Source organism: Patiria miniata, unplaced genomic scaffold (assembly GCF_015706575.1).
Source record: "Patiria miniata isolate m_02_andy unplaced genomic scaffold, ASM1570657v1 HiC_scaffold_10, whole genome shotgun sequence".
Taxonomy (NCBI): Eukaryota; Metazoa; Echinodermata; class Asteroidea; order Valvatida; family Asterinidae; genus Patiria; species Patiria miniata.
The window spans coordinates 12,960,338-12,978,169 of NW_024037048.1; the positions used below are offsets into that span (position 1 = coordinate 12,960,338).

At 38.0% G+C, this 17,832-nt stretch overlaps 1 protein-coding gene across 1 annotated transcript; it reads left to right on the top strand.

Moving 5' to 3' along the window:
• Positions 1 to 16,797: 16,797 nt before the first annotated feature.
• On the top strand, positions 16,798 to 17,598 carry LOC119733824 (collagen alpha-1(VIII) chain-like). The gene has a single exon (XM_038207195.1). It carries the CDS (start codon positions 16,798 to 16,800, stop codon positions 17,596 to 17,598), a length of 801 nt encoding a protein of 266 aa, XP_038063123.1.
• Positions 17,599 to 17,832: the final 234 nt, after the last annotated feature.

A 17,832-nucleotide genomic window follows, 5' to 3' on the forward strand; every position in this document is an offset into this window, starting at 1 on the left:
CAATAAATCCCTCGAATCTAAAATAAAGCTTATAATTTTTTTTTCTCTGACGGCGTGAAACGTCCGAGAGCGAAATAGAAAATCAAGTGGTTACATTGTTTAAACTAGTAAAACAAACAATGCGGGTAGAGCTACTTTAAAAGCCTGAACTTTTCACTGAAAAGAAACAATGTAGTGTGCATGTGACTGTCGCAAAAAATCACACCGTTTTTTTAAAAGGTCAATTACAATGTTAACAATATTTCGATTGATATGATAAACGGTAATTTTAAGTGTAATACTACAGTCTAATAAACAAAATATATCTTTCATACGCAATCATAGATGTACTGTGCTGGACAAGCTATTTCAAAAATTAAGTGATGCATCGAATTGACTTGTGGCCAGATGATTGGTCATGAAAAATAAACAAGACAGAAGATTGTTTGCTCGCCCTCAACATTGTCTTGTGTCGCAACACGTAGAAAAACTGTGTGATGGGCTGCAGTACAGTCCAAACAGAACATTTGTCTCACTTTTGCACAGAAACGATAGTCCAGGTAGACACGCTATCTCAAAAATTAAATGAGGCATTGAATTTAATTGTTGCCAGATGACTGGTTTTGAAAAATAGACAAACAAGACAGAAGATTTAGACAAAACATTGTCTTGCTCTCCCTCAACAGTGGTTTGTGTCGCAACACGGAGAAAAACGTTGCGATGGGCTACAGACGCAGTCCAAACAGAACATTTGCCACCAGTTTGCACAGAAACGATACTAGAGTCACGCTGGACACGTTATCTCAAAATTAAGTGATGCATCGAATTGAATTTTAGCTAGCTGACTGATTGAATTTTAGCTAGCTGACTGGTCATGACAAATAAACAAACAAGACAGAAGATTGAGACAAATATTGTTTTTTCTCACCATCAGCAGGTTCCTCCGGCAACACGAAGAAAAACTTGGCGATGGGCTGCAGACAGTCCAAACAGAACATTTGCCTCATTTTTGCACAGAAACGATAGCACTGCTGGACACACTATTTCAAAAATTAAGTAATGCATCGAATCGATTGTGGCCAGATGATTGGTCATGGAAAGTAGACAATAAAGACAGAAGATTAAGACACATTTTTTTGTCTCCCTCAACAGTGTCTTGAGTCGCAACACGGAGAAAAACTTGGCGATGGGTTGAAGATGCAGTCCAAACATACCATTTGCCTCACTTTTTTGTACAGAAACGATAGTCCAGCCGGAACGCTATAACAAAAATTAAGTGATGCATCGAATAGAATTGTGGCCAGATGATTGGTCATGAAAAGCAGAAAAACAAGACAGAAGATTGAGACAAAATATTGTTTTGCTCTTCTTTAACAGTGTCTTGTGTCGCAACACGGAGAAAAACTTGGTGATCGGCTGCAGTTGCAGTCCAAACAGAACATTTGCCTCACTTTTGCACAGAAACGATAGTCCAGCTGGACACGCTATCTCAAAATTAAGTGATGCATGGAACTGAATTGTGGCCAAATGGCTGGTCATGACAAATAGACAAAACAAGACAGAAGATTGAGACAAAATATTGTTTTTCTCCCCATCAGCAGTGTCTTGTGTCAACACGGAGAAAAAACTTGGCTATAGGCTGCAGTCACAGTCCAAACAGAACATTTGCCTCTCTTTTGCACAGAAACGACATTCCAGGTAGAAACGCTGTCTCAGAAAATTAAGAGACACATTGAATTGAATTCTGGCTAGATGATTGGTCATGAAAAAAAGACAAACAAGGTAGAAAATTGAGAATAAAAATATCGTTTTCTCTGCCTCAACAGTGTAAACACAGTTATTGTATCAACTCAAGATAAACACATTGCATTGAAATGAAAATTCCTCTAATATTTTGCCATGATATTTGGCAAGAGCATCTTGAAAAATGACAGGAACTGCCAACGAATGAATGTAAAACAATTGAAGAAATTAGCATTGTGAGGACACTCCGTGTTATTTTTATCGTCATGCATTAATTTCTTCCATATTAAGAGGGCGCGCTAAACAAACACCGCTCACTGCGCACAGACTTCAGTCCACTTTCTTGTTTCAATCTTGTTTTCGTTCTCTTTTAACGAATTCCCACGAAAATATACTCCTGAATGCGTTATATTATGACGAATTATTGGTCGGAATTTCACTAAAATACAATTTGTAAATTGTGACTTATCCACCGAACCATATATTATTTTCTGTCATTTACAATGTCATTCATTCGGAATGTATTTTACAGGTTTAACACACTAAGTTGTTTCGCTCACATTATTTTTGTTCTTTGACGAATTCACTTGAAATTGTACTGGCGATCGTAACACATTATTAACAATTACTCAACGAAATACTGGTTTAATACGTTTAGTATTCCATGAGATATTACCTGAACCATGAGTGTCTTCTTTTTATTCAATACCAGTTCGTGTTGACTCTGCGTGTTAGCAGTAGCGACCACTGTGCATGTGGTGCGCCCTCTATTGAAAGATTAAACCGCTGGGTACAGCTGTCTCTGTGCGAGACAATCAGAAAGCAAAGAGTAGTTGGAAAGAGTTTGGGTAAAATGCCCTTGAAAAAAAGGAAACAACGAAACCTCTTGGAAATTTCTTTTCTTCTTGAAATGGAGTTGTGACTTTTTTTGCCATGAACGTTGCTTCATTTGGATAATATTTTTCACGTTTAAAACATTTAATTGTTTCGATCTCATTTTCTTTCTTGTTCTATGAAATTTGTACAAATCACTTTTTACTCAATACTATATAGTTGTACGTTAAGCATGACTGGCACCGCAAGCCTGTTAAATACTGACATACAAAAAAGAGATTATCGGCGCCAATATAGTTTTTTGTAACACCGACAAAACTGCATTCCCAATTGAAGTCACGGTGTCCAGAAAATCGTCCTTACTATTAAACAAAAACACAATCACACATAATGTCACACGATAACTCAAAAATATTTGTTACATTACATTGGAATTTTTCCTATAGAGGTTGAGCATGACAGTCAACACAAGCATGATAAATATCGAGAGAGAAAACACAGATTATCGGCGGCAATATAATTTCAGTAACACGAACAAAGCCCATCCAAAGTGAAGTCACGGCCTCCAGAAAATCGTGTGACACCTACGCCACACGATTGCTCAAAAACTAGTTATTTTATTGGATTGAAATTTTGACTAGATGTAAAGTATGACTTGCAACACTTGCCTGTTAAATATTTAGAGAAAATAATTTTCTTGTATTGGAGTGAAATTATATCTCCTGATTGGTCGTCATAGATAACACAACACTTTTGAATTTGGAGAGGAATTGTTAGAAAATAAAATTAATATATCCCGAAAATGTAGTGTGTTCAGCGCAAAAAATAATTGGCGGTTTTGAGTGAACTTATTTGATGACAAAAATACAACACGCTCGATTTCCGGAAGTTAACTCAAGAAATACATGTTGCATGGAATTGACATTTCGTAAATTGATTAAATGTTGTAGATTACAAAAATCTGTGAAAAATGAAGAGGAATTGTCTAGTAATAAAAAGAATATAGCAAAAAAAATGCGTTGTATTAAAACGGAGAAAAACCTGCCTCATTATTAAAGTCAGCTTTAATTTTCTTTCAAAAGAGGGCGCGCTTCACAAATAGAGGTCACCACCGTAAATATTTTGTTGTCAACACGAGACACCTAACTGAAGTCAACGTTCGTGACACAAAAACAAAACACTCGGTTTCCAAACGATAACTCAAGAAATACCAAAAGACGTTGAATATGGAGAGCAATTATTAATCCATGAAAAAAATGTAAACAAAAGAATAAGTGAGTTAAGCACGAAAAATAGAAGACGCATTTAAGTCAACGTTCATGGAACAAAAACAAAACCTACTCGTTGTGGAGACGATTACTCAAGAAATGTTTGATGCCTTGCATTGAAGTATTCCATAGTGATTTAACGTGATATATCAATCAAATCTCTCGAATTTGGATATGAATCGTTCCCCAATAATAGAAATATAGCAAAGACAGTGTGGCGTGTAAACGCGCAAAATACAAGGCGAATCTGAGTCAACCTTCATGGAATAAAAGCAATACCCTGTTTGTGGAGACAATAACAAAAAAAAACATTGATTTATTGGAGTGAAATTATACCTCCTGATTGGACGTTCATATGTAACACAACCGGTTCGAATTTGGAGAGAAAGCATTAAAAACTTAAATTAATATACCCCAAAAATGAAGTGTGTTAAGCACGAAAACTAAATGGCGATTTCGAGTCAACTTTCATGACACAAAAACGACACACTCGGCTTCAAAAATAACTCAGGAAATATCTGTTGCATGGAATCGACATTTCGTAAGTTGATTAAATGTGACAATTCACAAAAATCTGTTGAATTTGGAGAGGAACCGTCAAATAATAAAAGTAATGTAACGAAATCTTTTATTTCAAGTATTCATACGTACGCGGGTATGTATACACGCATTTTGAAACAGTGCCCTCAATAGTCAGGTAGCGTCTAGCCCAACCCCCTCCACCCCTGCTTTTCCAACTTTCAAAGTTGATGGTTCCGCAAATATTAACAAGAGATTGCCGCTGCTGGTCAAGAGGAGTAACTGTAGCCTTTCCACAATGTCACCCTGATTAGCGCCGGTAGTTAACCTAGTGGCGAAACAGCGAGGCGTTCGGAACGGAGACTAGACATAAGTCGAGTGAGCTGCAAGCGAGGTTTTGAAAATCCCGGCTTCATTCCAATACCGGATCCAGCTCTATTGCCAAGCCGCATGCCCGAAGGCGGTATACAGAACGAAGCCGGAGTTTGAGAAACCCCGGTATGTCTCATGACCTCGGTGACTTTCGGTCGTTTTGTAAACATAGGCTTCGTGCCCGGTTCGGAACAAAGCCATGTGAGGCCCCTAATCAGACAAGTGGCTTTGTCATTTACTTGCATGGTATGGTCCCACTGGTATGGGGGAGGGGAGAGGGAAGGGGGGCATGTGGTCGTTCAACTATCCCACCCCAACCCCATCGTCGCTACGTCATTGCTTCAGAGATTATTATCAATCGAGGTGGTTCGCAATACAGAATGGCAAACTCTGGTGTGATTTGTCCGGATATCACCAGGGCTAGTTCAGGGTGAATCGTACGCGTTATGCGGAGGCCACGAACTAGCAAATGTAGGAAATCTGGTCGTTCCATACAAGCCTTTCTCGTGGGGGGATCTTAAATCACTTTACATGCTATTTTGGAACTGTGTCATTACTTTAGGTAGTGAACGTTTGCTTTTTAGGTCCATCATCACCGGTCATACATTCTAACATTTCTGGAAATGATTATTCGAACTGGGAGATATTAAAGTGTAAAAACCTTTTCCACATTTAGAAGGCCACGATTATACACGGGCCGTATATGATACGTAAAGTTCATGGAAGTTTATTTAATTGTATTTTATTTCCTCAAAGTCCCAATCAAGGAGCAAAGCCTACCTCAGGGGCATAACTACGGGGACACGGGGCATATACCCCCACCCCCTGTGGAAGCTCCCCCCCCCCCCCGCTCCAGTTTGAAAGCCAGAAATAAAACATTAACTGTTGTAATAATACGTTTATTTTGTATTTAGTGCAGCCTTTGAAAAAATAACGCACCCCAGGTGCCCTACCCCAAGTTAAACCCAAGTTTCTCCGCTGGCTTGAGTACGATTTAATTCCTCATATAAACCCGAATATATCCACACAATTTAATAGACTGAAGCGTCAACTGTACATTGAATGAATCACGGCCGGTGTATACGTCACTTGTCTATCCACCAATCACAGTTTGTCGGTGACAAGTCGGTGACGACAAGTCGGTGACCACAAGTGAGTGGTCTGTGACTGACAGGTTGTGTGTGTCAATCATAAATTCCATGTTTGGATGTGTCACCGACATCCATACAATATCCACCAATAAGAAGCGGCCATTTCAATCTCGGTGACTAGTTTTTTTATGGTGACTTTATAGCCCAACAACATTAACATTGCTTTCATATCATTAATATGAAGCGAGTCGGTGATGTGTGATTGACAGCACACAGGAGCCATGCAATCACAATCCAGGTCCGAGTTTTTAGTCACTGCTCAGGAAATCGATGGCACTATTTAAGACATGTGGGGCCGTCCACCTTTCACATCAACCACAGGTCACCTTCGGACGACAACCAGAGAGGGAACTGACTGCAAGAACAAGATTTTGCTCGGTGAGTGTTTGAAACAATCATTTTTCTTCTAAAAACATTTGTTGTCTTTTGCACAATGTGTTTGAATCAATGCGGGATTCAGATTTTGTTGAATGTTGCTGATTCAATGATTTTTCAAACAACGAGCTCGGTAGTAGGCTTGATATTTCCTCGTCTTTGTGAAACGTTTGTGAAATGTGGTAGCTTGAGGACTGAACATTTTTTTTAGGAATAAATGTTCAATTTCTTTTTACTATGACTCTGATACACGTTTGCTAGCAGCAAAGCCAGCGCGCTAATTCCGATCCAGAAGTTGTGCCTTTTCCCATCGACCACTTTGGAGTTGATAAAGTATCGCGATGATTTACAAATGTGTTTGAAATGAACTTGTTCAGACGGGCTTTGTTTGTGCATTACATGCACTAATCAAAGCCCTTCTGAAAGAGTTAATTTCAAACACTTTTGTAAATTATCGAACTATTTTATTTCAGCTCTTAATGTAAACAGTTGGTGCGGATGCAGAGCACGGTTTTGTGAGGCCAAATTTCAAGGCAATAAAAATGAGGAATTCCTGTCTGGCAATATTTCCGCTACTACTTCCATTGTGCACTCTCAAAAACAAATTGTCCAAATACTTACTGGTTTCTTTACTTCTTGAACAAAAATCATTTGGATTCTTGTCGATATGGATAATACACTACGAAGTCACATTTATGGACTTTTTTTTATTTAGGTTCGACTGTTAGGTTGGACTGTTTTCTGACCGCAGTTTTTCGCAAGTATAAAATATCAAGTTCCCTGCTGTGATTCAGAACAGTAAAGATGTATTGATCATTCAAAATAATATTTCAGAGGAACTACAAATCGGTGTTTTACATTTTCGGTTTCAAAAAACAAGGCTCGCAAAACCTGGACTCTTTATAACCTGGCCAATATTTTTGGCACGATCAAGCACACTCTTACTTTTCGCCTCCCTTTTTCCTATTGACTTTATCGTTTAAATTTTCAAACATGAAATCCTAGTGCAATGTACTCACATTATTTCCGGATATCACTCAAACTCAATCAGAATGAAAAGTTATGCGGAAGTTGGTCACGGAAGAACGTATACAGGTATCCGGTTATCTCAAAATGCCGGTCTTATTTGTGTTATTATTTGTGGATATTCTCAGTGCCTTTGAACTTTGTTGTTCAACTGGCTTTTTGCTATAGTTCACAGTGCGCCATTCCGGTTTCATCAAGTTACTTTTAAGCATTGCAGGATAAAAGTGTCACTGGTCAGAATAGACTAGAGGGCGCAAATACAAACGCACTGGATCATGATGATGCACACAGTTTTATACAAGTTCAATAGCTGGATGCATTTTGTAGAATTCATGGATAGATTTGATTTTTGGAGAACGCATTTGAGATAAATAGTCAACCCAAATTACATTTTCACTGTACAGACATTTTTTTGGCCGTATTGTACTTGTGGAATTCAGCCATGCCTCCCCACCAGACTCCAAGTTATCTCCCAGAGGATTTTTAATGACTCATATTTTTGTTGGTATTTGTTTTCAGCCAGCAATCCGCTCAAGTGTTGAAGAGTGCTTCGGCGAGAGAATTCAAGAACTGTGCTTAGGTGAGTGTCTGTTAAAATTTTCTTCATTCAAGCATCAGAATAGAGCAGTGATTTGGTAGGAGACCGTTCCTTTTTTCTATGCATTGAATCTTTTTGGTCAAAATTAGAAACCAGAAAACGTCATTCAATTACCTCTACGAAAAATATCATCCTGGCCATGATGGTTAGTCTTCTCAATTATCCCTTCTAAAAAAATATCCTCCAAGCCATAGTCTCCTCAATTATCCCTTCTAAAAATATCCTCCTAGCCATGATGGTTAGTCTCCTCAATGATCTCATCTAAAAAATATCTTCCAAGCCGTGATGCTTTGTCTGTTCAACAATCTCGTCTAAAAGCCAAGCCATGATGATTACTATCCTAAATTATTATCCATTCTAAAAAAAAAAATTGCTTCCAAGCAGTGATGGTTTGTGCGTTCAATAATTTTCTTCTAAAACAAAAATCCATGATGGTTAGTCTCCTCAATTATCCCTTCTAAAACAATATCCTCCAAGCCGTAATGGTTTTTATTTCAATAATCCTTTCCAAAAAATCCTCCTAGCCATGATGTTTAGCCTCCTAAATTTTCCCTTCTAAAATATCCTCCTTGCCGTGGTGATTAGTCTCCTCAATTATCCCTTCTAAAATATATCATCCAAGCCATGATGGTTTTCATTTCAATAATCTCTTCCAAAAAAAATCCTCCTTGCAGTGATGATTAGTCTCCACAATAATTATCCCTTTAGAAAAGACCCTCCTATCCATGATGGCTAGTCTCCTTAATGATTATCACATCTAAAACATATCCTCCTTGCCAGGATGATAAGTCTCCTCAAATATCCCTTCTAAAAAATATCCTCCTAGCCATGATGGTTTTCATTTCAATAATCCTTTCTAAACAATATCCTCTTAACCGTGATAAGTCACCTCAATTATCCCTGTAAAAAAAACCTCCTAGCCGTGGTGATTAGCCTCCTCAATTATCCCTTTTCAAAAGAAATATCCTCCTAGCAATGATGGTTAATCTCCTCAATGATCACATCTAAAAAATATCCTCCAAGTCCAGATGATTAGTTTCCTCAATTATCTCTTCTAAAACATATCCTCCAAGCCATGATGGTTTTTATTTCAATAATCACCTCTAAAAAAATTCCTCCTAGCCATGATGGTTAGTCTCCTTAATTATCCCTTTAAAAAATATCCTCCAAGCCATGTTGGTTTTCATTCAATAATCCCTTCTAAAAAAATCCTCCTAGCCGTGATGATAAGTCTCCTCATTTAACCCTTCTAAAATATCCTCCTAGCCATGATGGTAAGTCTTCTCAATTATCCCCTTAAAAAATATCCTCCAAGTCATGATGATTAGTGTCTTCAATTATCCCTTTAAAAAACCTCCTTGCCGTGTTGATTAGTCTCCTCAATTATCCCTTCTCAATATATCCTCCAAGCCATGATGATTAGTCTCCTCAATTATTACATCTAAAAGATAACATCCAAGCCATGATGGTTTGTCTGTTCATATAATCAATAATAATAATGTTCAATAATCCCTTCTAAAAAGATACCTCCTTGTCATGAGTGTGAGTCTCCGCAATTACCCCTTTTAGAAATTATCCTCCAAGCAATTATGGTAAGTCTCCTCAATTATCACATCTAAAAATTAACTTCCAAGCCGTGATGGTTTGTCTGTTCAATAATCTCGTCTGAAAAATATCCTCCAAGCCGTGATGGTTTTTATTTCAATAAGCCCTTCTAAATAAAAATATGCTCCTAGCCATGATGAGTAGTCTCCTCAATTATCCCTTCTCAAAAAATATCTTCCAAGCCGTGATGGATAGTGTGTTCAATAATATCTTCTAAAACATATCCTCCAAGCCGTGATGATTAGTCTCCTCAATTATCCCTTCAAAAAATATCCTCCGAGCCATGATGGTTTTCATTCAATAATCCCTCTGAAAAATATCCTCCTAACCATGATGAATAGTCTCCTTAATTATCCCTTCTAAAAAAATATCCTCCAAGCAATGATAGTTAGTCTCCTCCATTATCCCTTCAAAAATATCTTCCTAGCCGTGATTATTAGCCTCCTCAATTATCCCTTTAATAATATATCCTCGTAGCCATGATGGTTAGTCTCCTCATTTAGCCCTTCTAAAAAATATCCTCCTAGCCATGAGGGTTAGTCTCCTCAATGATCACATCTAAAAAAAATATCTTCCAAGCCTTGATGGTTTGTCTGTACAATAATCTCGTCTAAAAAATATCCTCTAACCATGATGGTTTCTATTTCAATAATCCCTTCTAAAAAATATCCTCCTAGCCGTGATGATAAGTCTCCTAAATTATCCCTTCTCAAAACAATATCTTTCAAGCCGAGATCGATTGTGTGTTCAATAATCTCTTCTACAAAAATATCCTCCAAGCAATGATTGTTTTTATTTTAATAATCCCCTCTAAAAATCCTCCTGGCCATGATGGTTTGTCTCCTCAATTATCCCTTCTAAAACAATACCCTCCTCGCCATGATGGTTAGTCTTCTCAATTATCCCTTCTAAAAATATCCTCTAAGCCATGATGATTAGTCTTCTCAATTATCCCTTCAAAAAAAATATCCTCCTAACCATGATGGTTTTCATTCAATAATCCCTTCTAAAAAAATCTTATAGAACTGCGCCTGGAACACACCTTTTTGAACCGTAGCCTTTTTGTTCGTGGTCTTTGAATCAACATGCGATTCAGTTTCAAATTCTCCCTATTATAACTAACTTCGTTCGATGACGTCACAATGCTGAATTGTCGGAAAGGCGTTTATGGTAATTCAAAGAATATCTACGGCTGCAGACCAGCAAATAAACTGCCATGGACCTCAGTGATAAATACCCCCACTTGTAAAGATCAGGACAAATACTCACAACTCTCCAAGGTGTTTGAGACACCCATCAAATTACAGCTTATTTCATCATCTTTCATTGTCTGTTCAATTTTTGCGGTATAATCCGATGACCTTTTTGAAACAAAAATTCCACCCAAAGATGATGACCCTGTAGTCCTGTAGCCTATCGCCCAAGGCACAATCTGCCACTTCACAAAACACTGAACACTCAGGTTTATTAGGACAAAAGATATTGCTCAAACAGGGGCGGATCCTGGAATTTTTGCAGGGGGAGGGTCAGGCTCCTAAGAAAAATATGTCAAATTGTTGTGACAGGCGAACGGGTAATATTTTGTGTGCATGTTTCACATCGGGGGCAGGGGGGGGGGGGTCGGCCCCCCTCCCCACCCTCTGGATCTGCACCTGTCAAAATATTTTGTCAAATTTTGACCTGAAATGCTTGTAATTTGATGTATGGTGACGTCATGACGACGTCACTAAAATAGCCACATCTTCACACTAAGGTTCATGTTCATATCAGGTTTCGTCTTTCTGCAACTTCTTTTTGCATTCTAAATTCACCTAAATTTGACATACCAGTAACCCCGGAAGGAAAGGTCAGACGACTTTACCTTCGAATATCAAAAATGTTTATCAATCTATAGTCAATCAGATTTCAAAGTGTAAACATGATTATTCATTTTGTTTATGAGGTTTTGCAGTGAAATTGCTTGTATTAAAATACCTGATGACGTCATTACGACGTCAGAGTATAAAAAGGTATACCTCTGAGTCAGTGTTGATGTTTGTTAAAGGTTTGAAGTCTGTACTGTTCAGAAGAAAAGTCGCAGATAATTATTGTCAGAAAAAAAAACAAGAAAGAAAGAAAGAAAGAAATTTCTTAACATTTCCAAACATTGATCGGGTAGTACCTGATCACCCAAATATATCAGGGTTTTGTTGTTCGGAATGAGGAATTCCTGTCTGACATTATTTCCGCCTCTACTTTCATTTCGCACGCTTCAAACTAAATTATTGTTCACATACTGACTGGTTTAGGTTTTGATAAAGTTGAAATCTTGTCACTATAATGGATAGCACACTGTACATTCACGGAAAGTTGTGTTGTCAAAACAAAGGCTATCAGTAGGACTTTTTTAGTCATATCTGATTGCAGTATTTTGAAGAGTTTAAAACATCAAGTTCCCTGCTGATTTCAGAATAGTTTCAACTGATTGTGATTAATGCTTAAACAAATTCACGCACTATTAATACTTTTAAAAAGTGTCTTTCTTTGGTTTAAAGATGACATATTGCAAAAGCTCCAACCTTTATAAATAACCTCACCCATAAAATCAGTATGATCAACCACCCCTTATTTTCTTCCTTATTTTGCCATTTTAATTTTATCACTTTGATTTGAAAACATGCGATGTACTCACATTGTTTCCCGGCAATCAGTAATTCAGGATCAACAGTTATGGGGAAGTTGGTCACAGAAGAACGTTTTTCAGGAAATCCGGACATCAAAAACATGCCTGTCTTATTGTGTGTTATTGCTCAAGCAGTACCCTTTCAACTTTGTCATTTCGCTAGAGTTCACAGTGCGCTTTGATCATCAAGTTTCATTCAATCATCGCAGGATGAACGTGTCATGAATATAGAGGGCGCAAATACAAACGGATCGGATCGTGATCGATGATGCACACAGTTTTATACAAGTTCAAACTGCTTTATTTAACTGGATGAATTTGTAGAAATCATGTGTAGAGTTGGTGTTTGTACAAATTGCTCAGGCTTTCTGCTCGCCTGAAGAGATTGAAGCAAAAGCTCTCGATGAATTCACTCAGTGTATTTGCATGTAGGGTTCCACTCAGCATGCCGCTGAGATTCTGTTGCATATTTGGACAAACAGCGATATTGATTTTTGGCTTATTTTTCGAAAGTTTTTGGTGATTGGTACAGATTTTTACAAATCTGAAATATTTTGTAAGACAAACTTCAGTTGACAAACAGATGGTGGCTTACTAGAGCCAAACCGGTGCGCTGATTTCCCATCCGGAAAATAAATCTTTATTTTACGGCTGTAACTTGACTGCGGTAGTCCAGCTGTAGTGTTTGCGCCTCTACTTCCTTGGTATGAGATCGATTTCCCCCACAAATGCAGAAACTGTATGCTCATTGTGATTCCTATAACTACAAGTTCAAGAAACTTTGAACCAGTTAGAGGAACATATGATCAATTGCTCACAATCTTAAGTATGATGCAGCACAACTAACTTTTGAACTTTTAGCTTAGTTGATGCTATACATTTGACCAAAACAGATACATTAAAGGGATTATTTTTTTTGGTTCTTGTCACTGAATTCCGTTGCTAACACACGTTAATAGTTTGCCCACCGGCACACTATTTCGAAAACTTCTTCAGTTTTTTAAGACGATATATCTTGTCTGATATAACACTATACAAACACGAAATAATTCAGTGTCAAAAACAAAGCTGTTCAGACTCGACTGGTTTTGAATCAAATTTTGGGAGCATTTTTTTAAAGAGCTCATTACATCAAGTTCCCTGCTGTGATTCAGAATAGTTGAAATTCAAAATAATTCAAAATAATTCACGCACTTGTAATAGTTCAGGTAAAAAATTACTGCGTTAACATTTTGGTTTAAAGAAAACAATCTTGCGAATGTTCGACTCTTTAACCTAAACAGTATATAGGTATGATCAACCACCCCCTTATTTTCTGCCTCGTTTTTTCCCTGTTTAATTTATCATTTTAATTTTTAAACATGAAATCCTGATTCGATGTACTCACATTGTATTCCGGCAATCACTCAAACTAATTCAAGATGAAGAGTTATGGGGAAGTTGGTCACGAAGAACGTTTATCAGGAAATCCGGACAACTCAAAACATGCCTGTCTTATTTTGTGTTATCATACAATTTCAAATGCAAGCAATTTAAAAAGAAAACATAGGATTATTTGCTTTTGAATTTTTTTTTTCGTGAGAAGCAACAAAATGGTTTAAAAAACTTAAGAAGGTCGCAACTAACCTGTTAAAGTTTCAGCTCAGTGGATACTATCATTGAGAAAAAGCAGAGAAAACGTATGCACTATTTTGTTGGATCTCGTAACTTGATTCCGTTGCTTTAAAACACCTTAACTATTTTTTTAATTTTAAAAACACCTGCAAAGTTTTCAACCGATATATCAGGCGAAAAACTTTCACCGGGTATTTGATACCAGTCTTATCTTCACTCTCAACATTGCAAGGTTTCTGTCATTAAATGTACTTTTCCGGACAATTGTAAATGATCCTACGCGGCCTTAAATTCCTTTTGCATACAGATTTCTCTCAGAAAATCTGGGCATTTGTTTTGGTAGTTACTGCGTTTGATTCGAAAATATTAAATCCTTTAAAGAAGACATGAATATTGTTGCTCGTGCGTGGGTCTGTTCAGGCCCGTTGCATGCAGGACGCATTCCGCTATAATCAAACCAGATCACATTTCGCCCGACAGAGATTTTGATCTGGGGGTGTTTTACTTGTGAAATTCAGCTATGCTTCCCCCAACAGCCCCCAAGATATCTCCCAGCGGATTTTCAATGACTCATTTTCGTTGGTATTATTTCCAGCTCGCAATCTGCTGAGTGTTGAGGATTCCCTTCGTGATAGAATTCAAGGACGTTACGTCGAGGTGAGTGTCTGTTATTTGACATTTTCCTGACTCAATCATCAGAACAGAGCAGTGATTCGGTGGGAGACTGTATTTTTTTTCTACATATTTATACACCTTTTGGTAAAAATTTTAACAGAAAACATCGCTCGAGTGATATTCCCTCCCTATAACCCCCACATTAGAACTGTGCCAGACATTTTGGCCTGCAGTCTTTGCAAATTCCTCGTTAAACTCATCAGGGTGCCTCGAACTTATAGCGGAAACACGCTGAAATTTCCTTCACATTTTTTTTTATGCAGGTACATCAGTTGGCAAAAAAAGAGAACTAAGATGAAAACAATATTGATCACACCAATACTTAGTTGCTGTGTAATCAGATTCTTTGGAATTTGTCTTCTTTTATTTATTTTTTAAATCGGAATTGTGTTTGCAACCGTTGTCCTATTTTTTTCTTGATCGTTGATCACGTTGTAATTCGTTTGTGATTGTTTATCAACTTCGGGAATCATAACATATAGGTTTTTGCATCCAATTTCGCAACTTGTTCGTCCAATAAGAGAGACTGTTCATTACACTGCGAAAGGTCGCATTTAGCGCATTCGATTTTTTAAAAAATATTTACACCCACCAAAGCGTGAAGGCAACTTTTTCGTGCAAAAGAAAATCCATTTCTTTTGTTGGTTTTCGATTTTGCACTGAGTGTCGGCGAATTTGTAAGAGGAAGTATTCATTTTCAACGAAAGTGCAATGGAATAAGGAGTCTATTTAATTTGCAATTCGCAAATCGCCAATCGTATTGGCCATTAAAAAACCCAAATTTATATGATTTTTCATTTTTTTTTTTTACTTCCAAAGAGTGATTACAACAATTAACAAACTAATCACTTAATTGTTCTTACATAAAAACCTGTATTTTGACATAGTATTATATCGGCGAGTGTTCTAAATGTATTTCCTTCTATCACTTTGACACTTTACATTGATACAGTTCTGTTCTGCTTTTTTCATATTCCCTTCCCAGGCATTCCAATCTTTGAAATAGCTGTACATTCCTTAATCCAAACTTTTCAAAAGCCATGTCATTTTATACTCCGTTTTATCACTATAACACAATATCTTGCTCATGCAACTTCCAAATATCATTGAACCGTGCTACTTTTGTAAACGTATGCATCAAAGTGAATTCCCGAGCGGGACTGAAATTTAAAGCACAAGAAATTCAATGCACAAGTCACGTAATGTGTTGCTTACTTTTCAAGCGTGAATGAAGAATACCCTCAATTATTTTGAGCTGTCGCTATTAAAGTTCAACCGGGTGTGAAAAGGTCTGCATGTTTTATGCGATTTTGAATAAAAATGTTTTATTATTATTATTAGCAAAGTATGAAATTGGGCGGGAAACCCTATACTATTTCATAGTGAATGAAAAAGTTCATTTCTGCTTTAAAACTCATAGTGAACTGGAGTTAAAAGTAAATTTGCCTGGACAAGTGCAACAAAAGCTTAGAATGCCAACGAACTTTTGACCGAGTTACTAGTGTCTCAAAAAAAAAAGATTCATGACTTCACAAAAATTAATTTGAAAAAAAAATCGTTTCAATAATAACGTTTAAACAAATTGATAGCTTATTTCACGAATCAGTCAATTCGAAAGAAATTGAACAATGCGACATTAAAACAGGTTGTTTTTCTTGACGAATTCGGCCGAGAAAACCTACTATTTTAATTACTTGACCCTAATAACTTGGTGAGTATCTGTTTTTGAGTGGCAATGTATCCCAATGAGAAAAAAATCTCACTCATTTATCTTAATTGATAATAAAATAGTATTAAAATGTAAACGTAACCAGTATTCGTTTGTATGTTTTTTTTTCAGCCTACACTGAATTCCTTGTGATCTCTTCTTGGACCTGATCTTCAAGAACGAACCATCGAGGTGGGTGTGGTGAGGTTTAATTAATGATTCTATCAGGACCGGGGAAGGGGCAAGATGTAATCCGCCCCCCCCCAACAAAAAATACTACAGCTCCGGAACGCTTCGCCCTATCGGAATGCATTTTGGTGACCTTTCTCAACTCTTATTGGCGGGCGAAATAAAAAAAAATCGATTTGATGGGTTGCCACGACAACCGGTTTTATAAACTAGGCTTTTCATAAATGTTAGCCCCTTGATCCCTCATACGCCACTGTTATATAACAAAGAAAACATTCTTCGAACAATGATTCCTCCAATCTCATTTTTGGGGTTTTTTTTTTCTTCAAATCTGACGGCGGATTGTCATGAATTTTAGACTAGTTCTCCTGTTTATCAAACCTCAATATTTTTCTCTACTCTTCCCGTTTTTAAAAACTATTTTATAAAAAAAATCTCACCTGATTTGTTTCAGTTTAATCGTTGTTATTCTGTACAGAATGAAAATCTTCGTGGCAACCGTTCTTTCAATCGCCCTCCTTCTGGGTAACTCCGTCAACCTCCGAGCTTCCGTTACTGGGCCGGTTGCCTCGGACGGTGATGGTCCTGCGTCCCAGGCGTGTCCGATGTGCTGCCAGGGGTCGGCTGCAATTCCCGGCATACCAGGTCTGCCTGGGTCCCTAGGTCAGTCAGGGTCAAAGGGCGAGCCAGGTCAAAAGGGTGATATTGGACAGATTGGACCTATAGGTGAGCGTGGAGCAGCTGGGCCTCAAGGGGACGAAGGCATAGGCCAGCCCGGAAAAATTGGTCCAAGAGGAGTCCCAGGTGTTGTAGGGCCAACGGGGGAATCTGGTGTCAAAGGTCAAAAGGGTGAGCCAGGGGAGGCACCAGACGACTCCAACCAGCGGGTAGCATTCACCGTGGTGAGGACGAGCAGCTCGGATACATCTACGAGTCACGACACCCGTTTGCCCTTCCAGGCGACCGAGACGCTTCTACCGGGTACCAGCTTCGATCTCGAGACCGCCACGTTCACGTGTGGTGTGCCGGGCACCTACGTGTTCATGTTTTCTGTGAACAAATATCCTTCCAGCAGCAGCCTGTGGGTTCAGCTCCGGAAGAACGGCGACGTGGTTGTCTCTGGCGGTAGCAGTGATTCAAGTCACCATGAGCAGGTGTCTGGGAGCGCGGTGGTGGTTCTGCAGCGTGGAGATACGATGTATCTCACCATGTACGGTAGGGCGTATAGTCATCCCTATCACTACACCTCATTCAGTGGCTTCCTCCTTTACCCCGAATAAACAAAACAATCCACACATAAAGATACACGAGCATCGTGTTGCTGATTTTTTTAATCGCTTTCCATTTTGCCGAAACAATAACTAATGAATTAAAAGAAGTAATGTTCAATGACAATGTCACAAAATATTATTATTAATGTTTTTGCATTGCGCATGCGCCAATCTGTATACTACAATGGATTTGCCATTTCTTTTTTGATTTTTTGCAAAACAAAATATTTAGCTTCATGCATG